Source organism: Pristiophorus japonicus, chromosome 5, assembly GCF_044704955.1.
Source record: "Pristiophorus japonicus isolate sPriJap1 chromosome 5, sPriJap1.hap1, whole genome shotgun sequence".
Taxonomy (NCBI): domain Eukaryota; kingdom Metazoa; phylum Chordata; class Chondrichthyes; family Pristiophoridae; genus Pristiophorus; species Pristiophorus japonicus.
In genome coordinates this window covers 250025605-250043154 of record NC_091981.1, presented here as the reverse complement: position 1 = coordinate 250043154, position 17550 = coordinate 250025605, and the positions used below count along the sequence as shown (strand labels likewise).

General features: G+C 41.9%; 1 protein-coding gene across 4 annotated transcripts in view; it reads left to right on the top strand.

The window, feature by feature from the left end:
• LOC139264667 (integrin beta-1-like) overlaps positions 1-17550 on the top strand; it is a 105544-nt gene that overhangs the window by 49669 nt on the left and 38325 nt on the right. For all 4 annotated transcript variants that reach the window (XM_070881538.1, XM_070881536.1, XM_070881537.1 and 1 more), the window contains 2 exons: positions 2234-2303; positions 7707-7792. In XM_070881538.1, the coding sequence (XP_070737639.1) occupies positions 2234-2303; positions 7707-7792 (156 nt within the window). The remainder of the gene's footprint in view (positions 1-2233; positions 2304-7706; positions 7793-17550) is intronic.

The window sequence follows — 17550 nt, the reverse complement described above, 5'->3', positions numbered from 1 at the left end:
CTCGGGCTGGCCCGTTCAGCCTTCGGTCCCGAAAGGCCTGCCTGAAGCACTTTCACACAGGTAGGAAGATGGTTTATTTAATCTTTTCTTTGCTTATAAATGTTTATTCAGGTTGGATTTATTTGTATAAGTATAAATAAGGATTTATTATAGAATTTAATGACTTGACTTCCCTTCCCTCCCCCTCCCCCCCCCCCCCCCTCCCCCCACCTCGTTCTGGACACCTAATTTGTAACCTGCGCCTGATTTTTTAATGTGTAGAACAGGTTTTTTCAGTTCTACAAAAATCTTCACTTGCTCCATTCTAAGTTAGTTTGGAGTACGTTTTCACTGTGGAAACTTTGAAATCAGGCATCAGTGGCTGGACACGCCCCCTTTTGAAGAAAAAATTCTGTTCCAAGGTGGAACTGTTCTACCTGACTAGAACTGCAGAAAAAAAAGTGGAGAATTGCGATTTCTAAGATAGTCCGTTCTCCACCAGTTGCTCCTAAAAATCAGGCGCAAATCATGTGGTAACTTGGGCCCTATATTACTAAAGTGCTATGTTAAAGGCACTATATGAATGCAAGTTGCTACTTTGTAGTAGCTTCTTATGAGTGTTGTATGGTTCAAATCAGTTAGCTTGAGGTTAACACAAAATAGCACTATTTCAGGATTTCTTAACACTCAATAAAGCCCTCACGGCTATTGAAATAGGATAATGACGATTCTATCTGAAATATTGTTACCAAATCTTTTCATGTTCAATTTGACATTTTAGGTTGACCCTTTAATTCAGCTACTTGGAAGATAAAATTGACCAAGTGCTGTTGGTGTTCTGAAGCTGAGTTCCTTTCAAATTGTTAAAGCTGCTGTACTGTAATGACTAGTGCCACACCCTTTGGTTCTGTAAATATTTAATAGCTAGTTCTAATTCGATGCTTCCTCTTAAACAGGAAATTGCTGTGATAAGATAGCTAACTGACAATAATTGTAAATTAGAAAATGTGGAATACTATGCATATATATTTCAGAAAGGTCCTCTTTATAAAAACTTTTTTTTAAATAAAACTACTTTCTATACTTGTGTATAGACTTTTTTTTAAAAACCTGAAGAATGCTAAATACAAATGCGCAAGTGGAAATGTAATCAACTCATTAAGGTTTAAAAGCTTTGGCTAGACTTTAAATGAAAATCTTTGAAGCTTTGGGTTCCTGTGTTTTTGGCAAGGAAATGCCATTGAACCTGGGAAGTAAGTGGAGTCTTAACCAAAGATTGGCAGCTAGTCATGTGAGCACCCAAACAAGGTCCACCCAGTAAGAGCCTTTTGGAGGTTCACTTCTTTGAGAAGAGAGTTTGACAAGTCACAATCCAATTTCTGCTGGGTATGGATCCACAACATGAAACTCTTTTGGCACTAATTGGCAATTTCACTCTGAGGCCATAAGAATGGCTGGGGTGTATTTTGAAAAAAATCATGCCAGTGGAAGAGGTGATCTGAGGTTGGGCTGGGTAACATTGTTGAAGCAGTTTGCAATTCTGTACATGACCTGGCAATGCTCAGTGGATGAAATAGTTATTACAAAATTACATTTTGTCCTTGATGTAGTTTTGTAAATTTGAATATTCAAGTAGGAGAGTACTTGTTAAACCTGCCCTATTTCTGAAGCTGGAGTGTGGTGTGCTTAACGGAATCTAGCAAATCTCCTATAGTGATGCTTGTAGTGAGTTGGAGGTTTTAGAATGACTTTATTGCAAGTAGGGGCACTGACCTATCAACATGGAGGAGGCTCTAAGATCTGGGGGTGCTGGGATGAGATTTTAGAACCTAACATTGGAGGGTGGGGTTCCCGGTCTGGTCGCATGGTGTCCTTGCGCCCCAGGAACATAGCAGTGTAAGGTTCTGGGAACACTGGGAAATATGAGCATTCTGATAGCGGGGAAACAGTGAAAATGATCGAGGTTTGTGAACACAGGATCTAGGGATGGAAAGGGCAGGTTTTACGGAGGGGTCTCTGTTTTCAAAAATCACTTTGCTTGACTCAGTTGATTCATTGACAGGCTATTTACATAGAGAAATGCCAACATAATATTTTTGCATAGGCTGTTTCAATATTGAATGTTAAAGCATTATGAAAAATGGTGACATCTAAAAGTAAAGTTTGTGGGCAGGAAGATTGTGACATAAGCAAGATTTTGAAAATATGAGAGATTGTGTATTCTTATTGTTTTTTACTATTTTCTTCCTTTCAGATGGATTTGAAATATATCCTTTGTACTGCACTGATTTGCTGCTGCATGTGGTATGGACTTGCTCAATCAGGTAACGTGATTAACTAATGCAGTGTATCACTAAACATTTAAACACGCTCATAAAATATTCAAACATACATCAAGAATAATCCCTATGAATGTCACTGTTTTCTTGATAGCTGAAGTGATTCCATTAGAATGTCACTTGAACTCTCAGTTCAAGGTTTTCAGTGACTTTTGTTCCCACTCTTCACTAACTTCAAACCCTACAATGATCTATTCTTGGCCTCTTCGTCTTCCTCATTTGAATGCTGCGTTTGGCAACATCACCTGCAGACATGGGTCATATTTCACATGTATGCTGCTGACACTCAACTCTACCTCATCAGCCCTGTGTTGTCAGACTGCTTGTGTGATATCTAGGGGCCCAAGTTTCGGGCCGCGCCTAAAACGGTGCAGCCCGGACCTGGACGCCCATTTTTCGCGCCACAAAGTGTGCCTAAAAAAAACTTACCTATTCTCCGGCTCCCAGCTGGTCCTCTGGAGCCGGGCGCGGCGCAGCACGAGCTGTCGGGGGCGGAGCCAGGTCCCTGCGCTGAAAACAGTGCCGGGACCTCTGCACATGCGCGCTACAGTGGGCGCGCATGTGCAGTAGCTCCAGGCGCCCAAAACTGTGGGAGGGGCCCGAAGCACGCAGCCCCTAGCCCTGGCCGAATGGCATCACTGGGACTGCGTGAATAAGGCTCCTCCCACCCGACCAGACCCGACTCTACCTCTGCTCTTCCTCCCCCCCCCCCCCCCCCCCCCCCCCGGAGACCCGACGCCACCTACCTGTAAATCCAGCCCGAAGTCTTGGGCCCGGCCGTTCAGCCTTCCCTCCCTCCATCCTCTCTCCCTTTTCCCCCACTCTCTTTTTTCCCCCCCCCCCCTCCCCCTCCCACCCAGCGCTGTCAGAGACACACAAAGACAGACAGATAGACACAGAGACTGGGTGGGGGCCATCCCAGCACGCTGTTGGAGGACTCTTGGTGCTGCAGTCGGTAAGTAGAAAATGTTTTATTTATTGATTTTAAAAAAAAAAAAAAAACTTTTTTGGATCGATTTATTGGTTGATTTATTATTGATGATGGCTCTTTATTTGTAAAACTGAAGTGTTTAATGTTTGTAAACTTCCCTTTAAACCCTAGCACCCCCCCCCCCCCTTCCCTCAGCCTAATTTGTAACCTACGCCTGATTTTCTAAAGTGTAGACAAGGTTTTTTCGAACGTACAAAAATCTTCACTTACTCCATTCTAAGTTAGTTTGGAGTAAGTTTTCACTGCCAAAACTTTGATAACAGGCCGGACACGCCCCCTTTTGAAAAAAAATTATGTTCCAAAGTGAAACTGTTCTAACTGACTAGAACTGGAGCAAACTAAATGCAGAGAATTCAAATTTCTAAACCAGTTGCTCCAAAAAATCAGGAGCAACTCAGGCCGAAACTTGGCCCCCTAGTCTTGAGCTGCAATGTTCCCCAGTTAAACTGAAACCATTGTCTTCAACCCCCACCACAAACTCCGTACTCGCCACTGTTTCCATCACTGTCCCAGTCTATTCTCTCGGGCTGAACCAAATTATTTGCATCCTTGTCATTCCATACAACTCCGAGCTTCTGAACTCATCACTATCACAAAAACAGCAGACTACCACCTCTAACATTGCCCGGTCTCTGCCTGTACCTCAGCCTGTGCTGAAACACTCCTTGTCACCTCCAGACTTGACTGTTCCAATGCTTTCATCCAAGACTCTCCTATCCCTCACCAAGCATGAAATTATCAAACTAAATTAAAAAGAAGCTTTACTATGTTATGCAATATTCAAATTTAATTAACATTGTTTTAATCTATATATTTTCATGGTTTTCGAATTGTATTGCGCATAGCACTTGGTCTTTCCTGCTTTTTGTAGCACACATTGTACTTCAGACAGCATTGCCAAATGGGGAGATTGCTGAAAAAAAGTATTGGATTTACTGAAAGAATGGGGTTAGTTGGGATTACATTCATCTATTCGTTAATGATTTGAATACTTTTGCCCAGGCCATCTCTTCTGAATAATCAATCCCAGGATCTTAATCTCCTCAGAACTCAGATGCCTTAAACTAGGTATCGGTTTGGTGGGGTTTTTTCTGTATACCTCCAATGTCCAGATATATTTGCTGTAGTATGGCAACCAGGAAGTACTCCAGGTGCACCAGTGTCTAGTGAATACAATATCACTTCCTGAGATGTGTGTTCTGCCCTCTGGTTAGACATTTTGTTTAGAAAATAAGGCCCTTCGAGCCTGCACCACCATTCAATATGATCATGGCTGATCATGCAACTTCAGTATCCCATTCCTGCTTTTTCTCCATACCCCTTTATCCATGTATCCAAGGGCCACATCAAACTCCCTTTTGAATATATCTAACGAAGTGGCCTCAACAACTTTCTGTGGTAGAGAATTCCACAGGTTCACAATTCTCTGAGTGAAGAAGTTTCTCCTCCATCTCGGTTTGATATGGCTTAGACTGACTCCTGGTCCTGGACTTCCCCAACATCGGGAACATTCTACATACATCTAACCTGTCCAATCCCATCAACATTTTATATGTTTCTATGCGATCCCCTCATTCTTCTAAATTCCAGTGAATATAAACCTAGTCGATCCAGTCTTTCTTCATATGTCAGTCCTGCCATCCCGGGAATCAGTCTGGTGAACCTTCACTGCATTCCCTCAATAGTCCTTCCTCAGATTAGGAGATCAAAACTGTACACAATATTCAAGGTGTGACCTCAACAAGGCCCTGTACATCTGCAGTAAGACCTCCCTACTCCTATACTCAAATCCTCTCGCTATGAAGGCCAACATGCCATTTGCTGCCTTCACCGCCTGTTGTACCTGCATGCCAACTTTCAATGACTGATGTACCATGACACCCAGGTCTCGTTGCACCTCCCCTTTTCCTAATCTGTCACCATTCAGATAATCTGCCGTCCTGTTTTTGCCACCAAAGTGGATAAACTCACATTTATCCACATTATACTGCATCTGCCATGCATTTGCCCACTCACCTAACCTGTCCCAAGTCATCCTGCAGCCGCTTAGCATCCTCCTCACAGCTGCCACCCAGCTTAGTGTTATCTGCAAACTTGGAGATATTACATTCAATTCCTTCATCTAAATCATTAATGTATATTGTAACTAGCTGAGGTTCCAGCACTGAACCTTGTGGTACCCCACTAGTCACTGCCTACCATTCTGATAAGGACCCACTTATTCCTACTCTTTGCTTCCTGTCTGTCAACCAGTTCTCTATCCACGTCAATACATTACCCCCAATACCATGGGTTTAATTTTGCACACTAATCTCTTGTGTGGGACTTTGTCAAAAGGCTTTTGAAAGTCCAAATGCATCACATCCACTGGTTCTCCCTTGTCCACTCTACTTGTTACATCCTCAAAAATTTCTAGAAGATTTGTCGAGCATGATTTCCATTTCATAAATCAATGCTGGCTTGGACTAATCCTGTCACTGCATTCCAAATGCGCTGCTATTACATCTTTAATAATTGATTCCAATATTTTCTCCACTACTGATGTCGGGTAGATAATTCTGTTTTCTCTCTCCCTCCTTTTTTAAAAGGTGGGGTTACATTAGCTACCCTCCAATCCATAGGAACTGATCCAGAGTCTATAGAATGTTAGAAAATGACCACCAATGCATCCACTATTTCTCGGGCCACTTCCTCAAGTACTCTGGGATGCAGACTATCAGGCCCTGGGGATTTATCAACCTTCAGTCCCATCAAGTTCCCTAACACACTTTCCTGACTAATAAGGATTTCCTTCAGTTCCTCCTTGCTAGACCTTTGATCCCCTAGTATTTCTGGAAGGTTATTTGTGTCTTAGTGAAGACAGAACCAAAGTATTTGTTCAATTAATCTGCCATTTCTTTGTTCCCCATCATAAATTCACCTGATTCTTACTGCAAGGGACCTACATTTGTCTACTCTAATCTTTTTCTTTTCACATATCTATAGAAGCTTTTGCGGTCAGTTTTTATGTTCCCTGGAAGCTTCCTCTCGTACTCTATTTTCCCCCTCGTAATTAAACCCTTTGTCCTCTGCTGAATTCTAAATTTCTCAGTCCTCAGGCTTGCTGCTTGTTCTGGCCAATTTATATGCCTCTTCCTTGGATTTAACACTCTTCTTAATTTTCCTTATTAGCCATGGTTGAGCCAACTTCCCATTTTATTTTTACGCCAGACAGGAATGGAAGTTCATCCATGTGATCTTTAAATGTCTACTATTGCCTCTCCACCGTCAACCCTTTTGGTATAATTCGCCAGTCTATCCACGTCTCATACCATTGAAGTTACTTTTCTTTAAGTTCAGGAACCTAGTCTCTGAATTAACTGTCACTCTCCATCTTAATGAAGAATTCTACCATATTATGGTCACTCTTCCCCAAGAGGCCTCACACAAAATTGCTAATTAATCCTTTCTTCAACTTTCTTTACTACTGCACCACACCGCTTTGATTTCAGTGGGCTATCTACCACTACACACAGATCACTCTTTTCTGTAGTCTCAAGCTATTAAATTTATATTCACCCACTTCTTTCCACTCTTTCCCCCCCCCCCTCCCCCCCACATTTCCTTGCACTTGTCCATAGTTAATGCTGTTTAATTGGGAAGAACAGGGAAAAGATAGAGCCAAATGACTTGAGAGTCCAGTTAATTGAGTCTTTATAATTAGTTCTAGGGTACAAAAAGTGATCTAAAATGCTGATGAGTTACTGGGCTTCATCAAGTGGTGTGTAGAATGTAAAGAATTATTACCTCAGACAGCATTTTGGTCTGACATCCTCTGAAATATTGCATTAGTTTTGGGGCATCTCTGTTTAGGATGGATTTACTTGGATAGAGTCTACAAATTTCACCAGGTTGAAACCTGGGATGAAAAGACTTGGCTGGGTGAAAGGACTTGGCTAGTTTAAGGAAGTTAAGGGGTGATCTGATCGAAGTGATTAAAATAATGGAAGTTGGGAAGGCAGCTAGGGGAAAAACGTCCATTTTGTTGGAGCATTTAGAACAAGGAGACAAACTACTAAAAGGCTATAGAGGTGTTTAAAAGGAAAATTAAAGAGCTGAGAAATAAGGACAAACGATTTATTTTTTTAAAAACTGAGCTCCATGGCTAACAAATTGAAGTCGGCACAATGGATCAGCGGCCTACTCCTGCTCCAGTGTTCAGAATGTTTAATTTGCAGAGTTTAATTCAGGTATCCGATTTTGAACAGTATACAGATTTAGTCGGTTTAAATGGCTACTTTTGAAGACTTCTGAATTGCTTTCATACAGCTTTCAGGATATGTTTAATACTTTTTTGCACTTGTTAATGTAAATGACTAGACAGGTATACAATGATAATTTGCCTTTACAAATTACAGATCCCAGTGAGTGTTTAAAAGCCAATGCAAAATCATGTGGGGAATGTATACAAGCTGGAAAAAATTGCGGATGGTGCACTAAAAATGTAAGTTTTCAATGATAAAAGTGGAACATGGTTATAGTTGTCATTGTCTTAACTAAGCTTTTTCAAATCTAGAGAGCTTTGCAATAGTGCATTATGAATATGCTATGGCAAATGTGAATGACTTATAAGGCAGAAGTGAATTGAGCCTGAAAATTAATGGCAATATTAATGACTGACTGCTTAACATTTCTGACATTCTTTGGTCAAGTATTTTACCAGAGACATTAACCTATTTAAAATGAATTGTCTTTTGAAACAAAGACTCAAATGTTTTGCATATTTGTCAATCATTGTGATTTATGAAGTTAAAATACTACCTTTTTTAAAAAACGGTGTAACCTAATTTATGATTTTAAGCAATTATTGTAATATTATCTATCCAGTCGTAACCAAAGTATTTCCTGCAATGGCTTCTCTTCCCACTCCTGCATTTGTAACCTCTGGTGTCCCCCAAGGATCTATCCTTGGCCCCCTTCTATTTCTCATCTACAGGCTAGCCCTTGGCGACACCATCTGAAAATACGATAGCGGGTTCCACATGTACACTGACGACACCCAGCTCTATCTCACCACCACCTCTCTCGACGACTCCATTGCCTATAAATTGTCAAACTGTTTGTACGACATCCAGAACTGGATGAGAAAAAATTTCCTCCAACTAAATATTGAGAAGACTAAAGCTATTGCCTTTGGTTCCCATCACAAACCCCGTTCCCTAACCACCGACACTCTCCCTCTCCCTGGCAATTGTCTGATGCTGAACCAGACTGTTCACAACCTTGGTGCTATATTTGATCCCACGATGAGCTTCTGACCACACATCCCGCCATCACCAAGCCCGCCTACTTCCACCTCGTAACATTGCCTGAGTCCACCCCTGCCTCAGCCCATCTGCTGCTGAAACCCTCATCCAAGCCTTTGTTACCTCTAGACTTGACTATTCCAATGCATTCCCATCTTCCACCTTCCATAAACTTGAGCTCATCCAAAACTCTGCTGCCCGTATCCTACTCCGCACCAAGTCCCGTTCACCCATGACCCCTGTGCTCGCTGATTGAGGAAAGTCTTGATTTAAGAATTCTCATCCTTGTTTTCAAATCCCTCCGTGACCTCGCCCCTCCCTATCTCCATAACCTCCTCCGGTCCTACAACTCTCCGATATCTGCTCCTCCAATTCTGGCCTATTGTGCATCCCCAAATGTAATTGTTCCACCGTTGGCGGCTGTACCTTTAGCTGCCGAGGCCCTGCGTTCTGGAATTCACTCCTTAATCCCCTCTACCTCTCTTTCCTCCTTTAGGAAGTTCCTTAAAATCTACCCCAAGCTTTTGGTCATCTACCCTAATATCTCACTGGTTGTGTCAAATTTTGTTAATGCTCCTGTGAAGCGCCTTGGGTTGTTTTACTATGTTAAAGACACTATATAAATGCAAGTGATGGTTAAGGTAAATCCTTTAAAAGGTTTGAACCAGTATTGCTTTGGAAGAATTACCTTTTAAAGTTTGTTTGGATGAAGCAGAGATATGCAGTTGAACTGTAAGATCACCAAGACTAGAGCGGCTGTCATGGATTTACTTGGAATTCCAGCAGGGGATTGGGGAAGTCTGGTAGTTGCCATCATGCAGGTAGCAGAGAGATTGCAATAAAAATAACATCACGTAATTTTTATATTTATGTCTGGAGAGAGAGAAGGGAGATTGCTGCAGATCACCTGGGACACTTTCTCCATGCACAACTTAGTGGTATACTGACACACATACTGTTACACTCAAATAAGTTGGGAAGCTTGCCACTTTAGGCTGAAAGTTACTTGCTGTAGAACTTTATTCGGGAAATTATTAAACCAAAACCAACAGTTTGTATGGAGAGCTTTGTAACACTATCTGGATCGTTCATGTTCACAGTTCAGAGAAGGTTCACTCGGTTGATTCCGGGGATGAGGGGGTTAACTTATGAGGAAAGGTTGAGTAGGTTGGGCCTCTACTCATTGGAATTCAGAAAAATGAGAGGTGATCTTATCGAAACATATGAGATTATGAGGGGGCTTGACAAGGTGGATGCAGAGAGGATGTTTCCATTGATGGGGGAGACTAGAACTTGAGGGCATGATCTTAGAATAAGGGCCGCCAATTTAAAACAGCAGTGAAGAGAAATTTCTTGAGGGTTATAAATCTGTGGAATTCGTTGCCTCAGAGAGCTGTGGAAGCTGGGACATTGAATAAATTTAAGACAGAGCGAGACAGTTTCTTAAACGATAAGGGATACGGTGTTATGGGGAGCGGGCGGTGAAGTGGAGCTGAGTCCATGATCAGATCAGCCATGATCTTATTGAATGGCGGAGCAGGCTCGAGGGGCTGTATGGCCTACTCCTGTTCCTATTTATGATCTGTGCAATAGATGCTGCTTTTTTTGACGAAACTAACTATTGTGTATGTTGTAATGTCATGAAATAAAAAGAAAAGCGTGTTGGAAATACTTAGCAGGTCAGTCAGCATCTCAAGAAAAATTCAGGTGATGATTTCTTTGAGTTCTCTGATGAAGGGTACGCACTCAAAATGAAGTTATCTATCTGTCTTTGCTTTTTAAAGATGCTGACTGACTAGCATTCCTCTTTTTATTTGCAATTTTTCCTTTTCATTTTAATGTATTGTACTGTTTAGAGCAGGTGAAATATTGTCATTGGCTTGCCCACCTAGAATAGAATGGACATTTATTGACTTTGATATCTATATATTCACTTAAATTCAAATTTAGAACTAATTATGTGAACTTTGTATATCCCACATACTTCGATTGGGATAAGTAAGTAGCTGGAAACTATTGCTTATACTGAGTCATTTTCATAACTTAACCTTGGTAGCAACCTTGCCTCTGAGTCAGAAGGTTGTGGGTTCAAGTCCCACTCCAGACACTTGAGCACAAAAATCTAGGCTGACACTCTAGTGCAGTGCTGAGAGTACTGCACTGTCGGAAATGCCATCTTTTGGATGAGGTGTTAAACTGAGGCTGCGCCTGTGCTCTCGGGTGGACGTAAAAGATCCTATGGCACTATTTTGAAAAGCAGGTCTCCTGCCAAATATTTATTCCTCACTCAACATCACTAAAACAGGTCATTATCACATTGCTGTTTGTGGGAGCTTGCTGTGAGCAAATTGGCTGCCACATTTCCTACATTACAACAGTGACTACACTTTAAAAAAAGTTCTTCATTGGCTTTAAAGTGCTTTGGGACATCCGATGGTATGAAAGGCGTTCTGTAACCAAGTCTTTTTTTTAAAAAAAACATTGGTTTGATTATGTTGTGATTAGGGTACTCGGAAAATTGTCAAAATACTAGCTGACCTTGTATGGTGTTGCTCATCAAGAGGATATTGTCTTTCAGAAGTAAGTAGATTTGGTGTGGCATTCAATGCCGCAGATGAAACAATGTGGTTTGTGAGAATGGGAGATTTAACTTGACAGGATTTGGCAGTGGTGAAGAATAAATTAAGTGGGTTGAGGAAGTACTAGGGATTTAAGCCATTTGGGAACAGCTGTACAGGAACATAAAATAGATGGTGGGGTGCAGCCGCTGGGGACAAGCAGAAGAGAAGGTGAAAAATGTATAAAGTTGATTTGTTTCAAAGAAAAATGCAGAAAGGGGTTTCATAAAAGTTGCAGAATTGGAAATGGATGGAAGGGAAGTAAGAGGCACAATGGGCATTGAGTGAAGCTGGGAATTAAAAAAAAAACACAATTGGTAGAGGAGGAAAGGCAAAAGTGGGGCCTGAAATTCCCCCCAAAAAGAGCAACAATAAAAAAAACAACTCAAATTTGAAAGAGACATGAAAAGAGGTGTTTAGGAACTGGTGGAAAATGGAGAACCAAAAAAGATGAGTTGTTCAGTGACTTGAAAAAAGAGGCATAAAGGCAAGGGGTTAAAAGTGAGGCAGCAAATGGGAGAGGAAGAGGCATTTATCTTAATGCAGTGGATGTACATTTCCCTACATTACAACAGACTACACTTCAAAAGGACTTAATTGGTTGTAATGTACTTTGAGATGTTGAGGTCATGAAAGGCACTTGTCCTTTCCATTCCTGTAGAGAATATCGCAAGATGATGGCAAGTAATTTGGTTAAAAACATAAGAAATAGGAGCAGGCCATTTGGCCCTCGAGCCTGCTCAGCCATTCAATAAGATCATGGCTGATCTGATCATGTGATCACTTCCCTGTCCGCTCCCCATAACCCTTTACTCCCTTATCGCTCAAAAATCTGTGTATCTGCCTTAAATATATTCAATGACCCATACTCCACAGCTCTCTGGGGCAGAGAATTCCACAGATTTACAACCCTCAGAAGAAATTCCTCCTCATCTTGGTTTAAAATGGGCAGCCCCTTATTCAGAGTCTATGTCCCCTAATTTTAATTTCCCCTTATGAGTAGAAATATCACCTCTGCATCCACCTTGTTGAGCCCCCTCATTATCTTGTATGTTTCAGGAAGATCACCTCTCATTCATCTGCACTCCAATGAGTATAGGCTTATCCTACTCAACCTATCTTCATAAGTCAACCCCCTCAACTCTGGAATCAACCTAGTGAACCTTCTCTGAACAGCCTCCAATGCAAGTATATCCTTCCTTAAATACGGAGACCAAAACTGTACGCAGTACTCTAGGTGTGGCCTCACCAATACCCTGTGCAGTTGTAGCAGGACTTCTTTGCTTTAATACTCTATCCCCTTTGCAATAAAGGCCAACATTCTATTCGCCTTCCTGATTATTTGCTGTACCTGCATACTAACTTTGTTTCATGCACAGGGACCCCCAGGTCCCTCTGTATTGCAGCACTTTGCAATTTTTCTCCATTTAAATTGTAATTTGCTTTTCTATTTTTTTCTGCCAAAGTAGATGACCTCACACTCCCACATTATGCTCCATCTGCCGAATTTTTGCCCACTCACCTAGTCTGTCTATATTCCTTTGCAGATTGTTCATGTCCTCTTCACAAAGATGGGTGGGAAAGCAAATTGTATCATCAGCAAACTTGGCTACATTACATACCTCCTTCACTCCCATCAGAAGTCCTGATCATGAAAAAGGTTGTTCTTAATAGGCCAGATTTTTCCTCCCATTTGGCTTTGGGCAGAAAATCTAGCCCAAAATAACTACTACGATCAAATCGTAAATGTAGAATGTCTACTGCACGAGTTTTCAGTTTACTGAAGTTCAAAAGATGTCATATTGCCAAATGGATTAAATATTTTTCTGATTTCATGCCAAATAATTGCCCATATGAGCCATATGCTACACTATTTTACCTGTTCTTCCTCAACACTTTTAGCTTATTTGGGGCAACAAATGCAGTTTCTGTAAGAAGGCCAAACTGCCTGTGAACCAAGCCTGCACACTTCTGTGTGCAGTAAGTGACTCTGCTGTCATAACATTAACAATTACCCCTGGCCTATGTGGTGGTGCATTGGAGACCGAATATTTTGTCAGGTAATCCCATTCTGGCTAAAAGTAATGCATTTATTTACAAGTAAAATAGCATACAGCAACAAAAAAGGCAAGATATTGATCGAATTGTTTATTTTTAAATAATGCTTGAATCGGACCAGGAGTTCCAAACCTATTTCTTATACAATCTGATCTGCATAACTTTTGGAGGAAGCTGCATTTTATAGACCTCCGATCTGATGATGGTATGTGAGTAAGCCATACAGGGAATCGAGTGTTAATTCCAGAAACTGAAGTAGCTAAAAGTTGAATTGAAGTTTAGTAGCAATGCCAAAAGGAGCCCATCATTCCATGGGTGCTAATCATGAAGCAGAAATCATCTTCCTCCAAATATACCCTCAGATGGTCAGCCAGTAAAGGTGATGAATTTGTCTACTTCATGCGACCCCCTCCCCCCTGGGATCTGCAGACTCATACATTTAACACTTGCCAGCAATCAAAACTATTCCTAATGTCTGGACAGTAATTGGAAGATCAAGTTCCCATTGCCCTTCAAGGCACTACTCCAGTTATCATGTAGAGCCAGCCTTTTGCATTCTTCCTCACTTAATATGGAACCTGCTTGTGCTCAAGTAGACTGTTTACCTCCCATTGCACTTATGGATAAATCATGAGGCACATTGGTTATCTTGCCCCAGGTTATGGGAAGGATCTCTTACCAGCTACAGGTTGAAAAACAATGTTTTTATTGATCACCAGTTGATCTCACTTGCATGTGAAAGCGGGTTAGAGGGCTGATAATTAGACCAGAATGTAGATGAAATTCAATCACCATTTTCAAGGTCTATTGTCATTCCTTACTTTATCTAGTAATTTGACAAAACTCCACAATTTGGGAAGTGGTGTTGGTTGCAGCATAGGAATTTCTCTGCAGCGAGAGCCAAGGGCTTGGGTGGGTGGGTGGGTGGGGAACTTGAGGCACAACAGTACCACCACTGGCAGAGGGTGTAATTGCAACATGCCTTTTCTTGGAATCATACAACACTGGAGGAGGCCATTCAGCCAAATATGCCTGTGCCAACTTTTTAAAAGAGCTATCCAGTTATCCCATTCCTCTCCTCTTTTTCCCATCATCCTGCAAATGTTACCTTTTCAAGTCTATATTCAATTCTCTCAAGTTACTGTTGAATCTGCTTCTCTACCCCACTCCCTCCTTCAAGACACTCCTTTAAAACCTACGAGCTTTTGGTCACCTGTTGTAATTTCTTTTTATCTGGCTCGGTGTCAAATTAATTTTTTTGTCTTCTAACACTCCTGTGAAGCACCTTGGGACGTTTTACTATGCTAAAGGCGCTATATAAATACAAGTTGTTGCTTCCACTACTCTTTCCGGCAGTGCGTTCCAGATCATCATAACTCACTGCTTAAAAAATATTCTCCATCTCCCTTTTAGTTATTTTGCCAACTATCATAATAACACAAGCTGCTTGTCTTATGCAAGTAGTTTTTGTTATAAATGTGAAAATAATTTACATATCGCCTATCACGACCACTGGATGTCCCAAAGCACTTTTCAGCCAATTAAGTACTTTTGATGTGCAGTCACTTGCTCATCCATGCCTTTGTTACCTCTAGACTTGACAATTCCAACGCACTCCTGGCTGGCCTCACATTCTACCCTACTTAAACTAGATGTGATCCAAAACGCAGCTGCCTGTGTCCTAACTCGCACCAAGTCCTGCTCACCCATCGCCTCTGTTTGCTGACCTACATTGGCTTCCAGTTATGCAATACCTCGATTTCAAAATTATCATCATTATTTTCAAATCCCTCCATGGCCTCGCCCCTCCCCATCTCTGTAATCTCCAGCCCCACAACCCCGAGATGTCTGCGCTCCTCTAATTCTGCCCTCTTGAACATCCCTGATTATAATCACTCAACCTCTAGTGGCCGTGCCTTCTGTTGCCTAGGCCCTAAGCTCTGGAATTCCCTGCCGAAACCCCTCTACCTTTTTCCTCCTTCAAGACTCTCCTTAAAACCTACTTCTGACCAAGCTTTTGTTCACCTGCGCAAATTTCTACTTGTGCGTCTCGTTGTCAAATTCTTTACCTCATAATACTCCTGTGAAGATCCTTGGGACGTTTCACTATGTTAAAGGCTCTATATAAATACAAGTTGTTTTTGTAATGTAGGGAATGTGGCAGCCAACGTGCGCAGCGCAAGTTCTCTCAAAGAGCAATGTGATGATGATCATCTGTTTTAGTGATGGTTGAGGGATAAATATTGGCCAGGACACCGGGGATAACACCCCTGCTCTTCAAAATAGTGCCGTGGGATATTTTGCATCCACCCAAGAGTAGAGGGGGCCTCATGCTCTCGGGTGAAAGTCTCATCCAAAAGACGGCGCCTGGGATAGTGCAGCACACTCAGTACTGTACTGGCGTGTCAACCTAATTCTTTGCACTCCAGTCTCTGGAGTGGGACTTGAACCCACAACCTTCTGACTCCGAGGCAAGAATGCTACCCACTGAGCCACAGCTGACGCTGCCATAGAAATTTATAATGGGAAAAAGTTGCGTCGGGAATTTCTTTTTAATTATTTGTTCCTGGGATGTGGGCGTCGCTGGTAAGGACAGCAAATTTATTACCCATCCCTAATTGCCTTTGAGGACAAGGTGGTGAGCCGCCACCTTGAACCACTGCAGTCCTTGTGGCGAAGGTACTCCCACAGTGCTGTTAGGTTCCAGGATTTAACCCAACGACTATGAAGGAACGTGTGACTTGCAGGTGGTGATGTTCCCATGCACCTGCTGCCCTTGTCCTTCTAGGTGATAGAGGTCGTGACTTTGGGAGGTGCTTTCAAAAGAAGCCTTTGAGTTGCTGTAGTACGTCTTGTAGATGGTACACACTGCAGCCACGGTGCACCAGTGGTGGAGGGGGCCGATCAAGTGGGCTGTTTTGTCCTGGATGGCGTTGAGCTCCTTGAGTGTTAGAGCTGCACTCATCCAGGCAAGTGGAGAGTATTCCATCACACTCCTGACTTGTGTCTTGTAGACGGTGGAAAGGCTTTGGGGAGTCAGGAGTTGAGACACTTGCCGCAGAATGCCCAGTCTCTGACCTGCTCTTGTTATCATAGTATTTATTATGTGACTTGCCCAGTTAAGTTTCTGGTCCATAGTGACCCCCAGGATGTTGATGGTGGGCAATGGTAATGTCAAGGGGAAGTGTTTAGAGACTCGCTTGTGGGAAATGATCGTTGAATGGCACTTTTGTGGCGCGAATGTTATTTGCCACTTAGCCCACGGTCTTGCTGCCTGCGGGCATGGACTGCTTCATTATCTGAGGAGTTGCGAATCGAACTGAACACTGAAATGTTCAGATGTAATTTTATTTTTGTAAATAATTGTAGCTCATTGAAATCTATATTTTGCCCATTATAAGGTATATAACTAGTGCTTGCCATCATATTTTAAATGTAATCTGTAGAGCTTATGAACACCTTTTGAGAGAGTAAACAGGAAACGATTACTTCCATTGGTTACATAAGAATTAGGAGCAGGAGTTGGTCATACACTGCTCGAGCCTGCTCTGCCATTCAATACGATCATGGCACCCCACTAGTTACAGCCTGCCAACCTGAAAATGACCCTTTTATCCCTACTCTGTTTCTGTCAGTTAACCAATCCTCTATCCATCCTAATACATTACCTCCGATTCCATGAACCCTTATCTTGCGTGACAATCTTTTATGTGGCACCTTATCGAATGTCTTTTGGAAATCCAAATATACGACATTCACTTCTTCCCCTTTATCTACCCTGCTAGTCACATCCTGAAAAAATTCTAATAAATTTGTTAAACACTATTTCCCTTTCATAAAATCATGTTGACTCTACCTAATCATATTCTGATTTTCTAAATGCCCTGTTACCACTTCCTTAATAATGGATCCCAATATTTTCCCAACGACTGATATCAGGCTAACTGGCCTGTAGTTCCCTGTTTTCTCTCTCTCCTTTCTTGAACCGTGGGGTTACATTTGCTACCTTCCAATTTGCTGGGACTGTTCAAGAATCTAGGGAATATTAGATCACAAGCAATGCATCTACTATCTCTGTAGCCATCTCTTAGAACCCTAGGATGTAGGCCATCGGGTCCATGGGATTGTTGGCTTTTAATCCCATTAGTTTCTCGGATACTTTTTCTCTACTGATCTTAATTACTTTGTTCCTTAGCTCCTTGGTACCCCCAGTATTTTCGGTAAACTTTTTGTATCTTCCACTGTGAAGACATAAAAAATATTTGTTTAAAGTCTCTTCC